The sequence below is a fragment of the Anomaloglossus baeobatrachus genome, chromosome 2, assembly GCF_048569485.1.
Source record: "Anomaloglossus baeobatrachus isolate aAnoBae1 chromosome 2, aAnoBae1.hap1, whole genome shotgun sequence".
Taxonomy (NCBI): domain Eukaryota; kingdom Metazoa; phylum Chordata; class Amphibia; order Anura; family Aromobatidae; genus Anomaloglossus; species Anomaloglossus baeobatrachus.
In genome coordinates this window covers 381,981,782-381,987,781 of record NC_134354.1, presented here as the reverse complement: position 1 = coordinate 381,987,781, position 6,000 = coordinate 381,981,782, and the positions used below count along the sequence as shown (strand labels likewise).

Below are 6,000 nucleotides of genomic sequence, written 5' to 3'. Positions count from 1 at the left end.
GGTGTGTACACCGCCCAACATTCCCCTATACTACTGCAAGAAAATGGGAACAGAAACGCCCGGCAAATGCTGTCCTCGGGAGAATGGAGAGCAGCCAATCAGAAGCCCGCTTTCTTTCTGTACACTACAGCTGAGCCATGGTAAGCGTGATCTGATTGGTTAGGTGGAGCGGGCAGCAGTACCGTGATAACGCCTGATGCGCTGGTGCTGCTCACACACGGGCGCGCTGACTGCTGCATACAAGGTGGGCCAGGCTTATATATCCGCTCGTGGCCGCCGCCTCCCCTAGTCCCTCCTTCCCTACGCGCAGTGCCGCGCACTCCATCATGGCGATGCATAACAAGGCCACAGCGCCACAGATCCCAGATACGCGCCGGGAGCTAGCCGAGCTGGTGAAGAGGAAGCAAGAGCTAGCGGTAATGTCCGATCCCTCCACTGCTCCGTACAGCACCGAGCCGCTCGTTATGTGTCCCCCTCATTCCTCACACCACCCGCAGTTTCACCATACGCTGCTTACGTAAATGGCGTAACTCAACCGTTTAATTACTCTGTAACGTGCATTGCGTGACGTAGTGGTGTGCGGGAATGGCACTTGTGCGCGTTATTCGATACGACCATTCGGCAGATGCTACGTAGTGACGTATCCGCCCCCCGGGCCGATGAGCGGTGTGTGCTGTGCAGGGCGCCGGTACAGGACGCCGGGAGTGGCGGGAAAGCGGAGGGGCTGGCGGCGGTGACGGCTCGGGACAGAGGCGTTATTGCGCCTGCTAGTTAACCCTTCACCACCGGCCGTGTTTAAGCCTTAGAGGGGATGTGCATAGCCACTAAGAAAAATAAATGTAGTAATAGTTTTTTTTTTCTCTGCATTTTGTGAGGCATGACTTTGGTGACAATCCTATAGGGCTTGTATTTTACTTTATTTTGGGGTAAATGTGTGCCATTGTGGGGTACATGGGACTCTATTAAAGGGATTGTCTGGACTCCTTTATTGTGCTATGGTCCTAAGGACCAAAGTGTAGGTAGGTATTGTATCCCTGGTGAGTGTGACCCACCTGTGCTCTGCTGCTGGTGACTCCGCAGCTCTGTCATGGGGTGAGGGCTAACGTCTCACTGACTGACAGCCGGACCCCACAGGTCAGTAGGGGGAGCTGGCTGTCAGTCACCTGCTGCTCTGGCGGAGTGATGTCAGTGGAAGCCGCTGGAGCCATCCATGTCTGCCCTGAGCCAGAAGACCAGCAGCGGAGACAGCAGCTAGGACGTCCGGCCCGTAGTGAAGAGACAAAATAGTCTCTGGTAACCACTTTAAAGCTTTGGGAAGCAAAACCGAACCAAAAACATGAGTTCTATTAGCCTAAAAGGACCATGTGCCCACGCTGCGGATTTTGCCGCGGATTTGCCGAAAATCTGCAGCAGCGGCACTTCCAAGCCATTTCTATGGCATTTTGGAAATGCTGTGCCCATGCTGCGTTTTTTTCCGCGGCGGATTTTGATCCGGAAAAATCTGCAGCGTGTCAATTATTATTGCGGATTTTGTTGCGGATTTTTCCCATGCAAGTCAATGCAAGATGTAAAATCCGCAAGAAATCCGCAGGTCTGTTCCCACAGGCTCTTTTTCCTGCGGATTTGGTGCGGATCTCGCAAACAAATCCGCAGGAAGTGATGTAGGGATAGTTCAGGAAGAGGAAGTTTCACCATTTTGTAGTGTAGAGTAGTGGCAGTGTAGTCGTGTTGTGTCCGGACTCTGGATTGCCAGCTAAAAGCAGCTAGTTACAGGCTGCTTGCTTTTAGCTGGCAAAACAGGATCCCAGGTTTTTTTTCACAATTCTTTTTAAAAAAAAAAAAATGTGCTCCGCTGTATTTTCACTGTCCAGCCCGATGCAAGCAAGCAAGCAACTGAGGGCTGTGCTTCTCAGCGGGATAAGGCTGAAGCATTCTCTGCCCCTCCCGCTGAGAAACACAGTCCTCAGCTGCCCCTGAAAATGGCGGCTCCGTTGTGAAGCGCCATTCTCAGGTGCTGTACCGAGGCTCATCCAGCTGCCCTGATGCATTGGCTGGCTGGGTAATACGGGGTTAATGCCAGTTTTCTGCAAACTGGCACTAAGCCCGAGGTTCATAATGTCATGCCTGTGTAGACACGGCCATTATGAACCTCCGTTTAGTAATAAATAAAAGAAAACACTTTTTTAAAAAATTTTATTTGAAAGAAAAACACATACATCCCTGATTGCCATCTTTATTACTCCCTGAATCCCCCGACGATAATCCATGACAACTCCGATGTGCACCCGGCTGACCCGGGCACTGACGTCAGCCGGTGACAGCAGCCGTCAGTGTATTAAATGCTGCACAGCTCTCTTCCGGCAGCTGGGAACGTCTGACGTCAGAGCCCTGGTCAGCTGACTTAATTCGCGAGCGCGGGCGGGTCAGCTGACTGCACACCGACCAGCTGATGTGCCGGGCTCCGATGTGCACTCATGTGACCCGGGCACGGACGTCAGCCGGTACCAGCAGCCGGAAAAGAGCTGTGCAGCATTTAATAATACACTGACGGCTGCTGTCACCGGCTGACGTCAGTGCCCGGGTCAGCCGGGTGCACATCGGAGCCCGGCTCGGAGTTGTCATGGATTATCGTCGGGGGATTCAGGGAGTAATAAAGATGGCAATCAGGGATGTGTGTGTGTTTTTCTTTCAAATAAAATTTTTTAAAAAAGTGTTTTCTTTTATTTATTACCAAACGGAGGTTCATAATGGCCGTGTCTACACAGGCATGACATTATGAACCTTGGGCTTAGTGCCAGTTTGCAGAAAACTGGCATTAACCCCGTATTACCCAGCCAGTCAATGCATCAGGGCAGCTGGATGAGCCTCGGTACAGCACCTGTGAATGGCGCTTCACAACGGAGCCGCCATTTTCAGGGGCAGCTGAGGACTGTTTTTCTCAGCGGGAGGGGCAGAGAATGCTTCAGCCTTATCCCGCTGAGAAGCACAGCCCTCAGTTGCTTGCTTGCATCGGGCTGGACAGTGAAAATACAGCGGAGCACTTTTTTTTTTTTTTTTTTTTTTTAAAATACCAGTAAAAGGGAACATGGCACCACATTTTTTGGCTGTAAGCTGCGGCCACCACCACTGGGTTATTATATACAGCCTGTTAAAATGCTGTATATAAGCACAGTGGTGTTGGCCGCAGCTTTTTACAAAAAAATTGGCGACAGGTTCCCTTTAAACATTTCTGCCCCTTTATTACAAAATTGATAATGGAGAAGAAAGGAGGGTTGGGACAGGAAATGACATAAAGAGCCTTTTTTTCCCTTCAAAACAGACTAAGCTTTATTCAGAAACACAATAGAGTACAATGGACAAAATCCGCATCAAAATCCGCGTCAAATCCGCACCTATGCTAAGGTGCGGATTCCGGGAGAATGCTGCGGATTTTGATGCAGAAAAATCCGCAGGTACATTCTACCGTGGACACATAGCACTCCATTCACTGTTCCATCCACCTCACAGGTGTCAAGATGCTGATTGCACAGTTATTGCACAGGTGTGGCATGTCCAAGATGCTGAGTGCACAGTTATTGCACAGGTGTGGCATGTCCAAGATGCTGATTCCACAGTCGTTATTGCACAGGTGTGGCATGTCCAAGATGCTGATTGCACAGGTGGGGCATATCAAGATGCTGATTGCACAGTCGTTATTGCACAGGTGGGGCATATCAAGATGCTGATTGCACAGGTGGGGCATATCAAGATGCTGATTGCACAGGTGGGGCATATCAAGATGCTGATTGCACAGTCGTTATTGCACAGGTGGGCCATATAAAGATGCTGATTGCACAGGTGGGGCATATCAAGATGCTGATTGCACAGTAAATATTGCACAGGTGTGGCATACCAAGATGCTAACTAGACAGCATCATTGTTACACAGGTGTGCTTTTGGCTGGTCACAATAAAAGGCCACTCTAAAATGTGCAGTTTACGGGTGGGTGCACACAGCAGATCGCCTTCTGCAGACATGCGAGTGCTCTCAGCAGGAGACAGTGCCCACGATCAGGCATCGAGCCGCTGTAGACTTTCACTGTGTTCTCCCTGCGGGGAAAGCCGCACTGCAGGTCAGTTTACGCTGCGGAAAACAGCACAGTGGGCATGGGATTCCTATAAATCTATCCACTGTAATTGTACTGAAAAACACAGCATTTCGGACTCAGGGAAAGCACTCTGTGTCTACAATGCTGCAGACCCTGATCGTGTGCACTCACCTTTACAGTATTAGGGGGTTAGAAAACAGTCGGTATCTGGTGTGACCACCATTTGCCAGTGTGCCATCTGCCCTGTACAGTGAAAAGGAAGATTCATCCATAAAGAGAACACCTCTCCGTGTCAGACCACCACATGTAAACATTTGCCCACTCAATATAGTTCTGACGACAAACTGCAGTCATGTAGAGAGCGATGAGGATGACGAGCAGCAGATGAGCTTCCCGTGATTGATTCTGACAGTTAGTGCAGACATTATGCACCAAGTGTTCCAGCCGCTGTCCGGGTGGCCGGTCTCAGACTATCTTGGAGGTGAAGATGCTGGATGTGGAGGTCCTGAGCTGGACTGGGTACACGTGGTTGTGATACCAGTTGGATGTTCTGCCAAATTCTCTGAAACACTTTTGGAGACCTCTTATGATAGAGAAATTAACATTCCATTCATGGACAACATTACTGTGATGCATATTCAGTTATAGACGACGCCACGACCCGGAAGTAGCTGCAGCGGGGATGGAAACACAGCAGAGCCGAAGAGTTCAGCACCACAGACAGCAGGAGCAGGGACAGTTGAGTTTATCGCCATGTGCAATTACAGATGACAGATCACGGATTGCACATGGATAACTCGCGTGTGCTGTGAATCACGGCACACGGAGGGACATATGCGTTAACACGTCAGTAAAGAACGTCTGTTTTTCACGGACGTGTGAAACTGGCCTTAGCCAAATTTGTGATTAATATTTGAGAGAAAAAAGGCCTTTTGTGTACATAGGAAAAGTCTTAGATCTTTGAGTTCAGCAATTAGAGAAAATATAAGTGTTGCATCAATATTTTTTTTCACTGTATATTTATGTACTATTTATACTATTTGTTCCGTGCCTTGCGAAAGTATTCAACCTTGAATTTTTCAACCTTTCCCCACATTTCAGGCTTCAAACATAAAGATAATTTAATGTTATCGTGAAGAAACAACAAGTGGGACACATTTGTGAAGTTGAACGAAATTTATTGCTTATTTTAAACTTTTGTAAAAAAGAATAAACTGAAAATTGGGCGTGCAATATTATTCATCCCCTTTACTTTCAGTGCAGCAAACTCACTCAAGAAGTTCATTGAGGATCTCTGAATGATCCAATGTTGTCCTAAATGACTGATGATGATAAATATAAGCCACCTGTGTGTAATCAAGTCTCCGTATAAATGCACCTGCTCTGTGATAGTCTCAGTGTTCTGTTTAAAGCACAGAAGGCATCATGAAGACCAAGGAACACAACAGGCAGGTCCGTGATACTGTTGTGGAGAAGTTTAAAGCCGGATTTGGTTACAAAAAAGATCTCAACAACTTTAAACATCCCAAGAAGCACTGTGCAAGCGATCATATTGAAATGGAAGGAGTATCATACCGCTGCAAATCTACCAAGACCCGGCTGTCCATCCAAACTTTCATCTCAAACAAGGAGAAGACTGATCAGAGATGCAGCCAAGAAGCCCATGATCACTCTGGATGAACTGCAGAGACCTACAGCTGAGGTGGGAGAGTCTGTCCATAGGACAACAAACAGTCGTACACTACACAAATCTGGCCTGGAAGAGTGGTAAGGAGAAAGCCATTTCTCAAAGATATCCATAAAAAGTGTTGTTTAAAGTTTGCCACAAGCCACCTGGGAGACACGCCAAACGTGTGGAAGAAGGTGCTCTGGTCAGATGAAACCAAAATCAAACTTTTTAAGCACAATGCCAA

The 6,000-nt window shown here is 48.1% G+C and overlaps 1 protein-coding gene across 4 annotated transcripts in view; it reads left to right on the top strand.

Annotated features, from left to right (window-relative positions):
- Positions 1-207: 207 nt before the first annotated feature.
- The window catches only part of MEAF6 (MYST/Esa1 associated factor 6), a 61,157-nt gene continuing 55,364 nt past the window's right edge, over positions 208-6,000 (top strand). Inside the window, exon 1 of one of the 4 annotated variants that reach the window (XR_012750218.1) lies at positions 208-416. Coding sequence is in view for 2 of the 4 variants with exons in the window: in XM_075334077.1 (XP_075190192.1) it covers positions 327-416 (90 nt within the window). In the remaining 2 variants the exon portion in view is untranslated. The remainder of the gene's footprint in view (positions 417-6,000) is intronic. The other 3 variants (XR_012750219.1, XM_075334077.1, XM_075334078.1) reach the window with 3 other exon arrangements.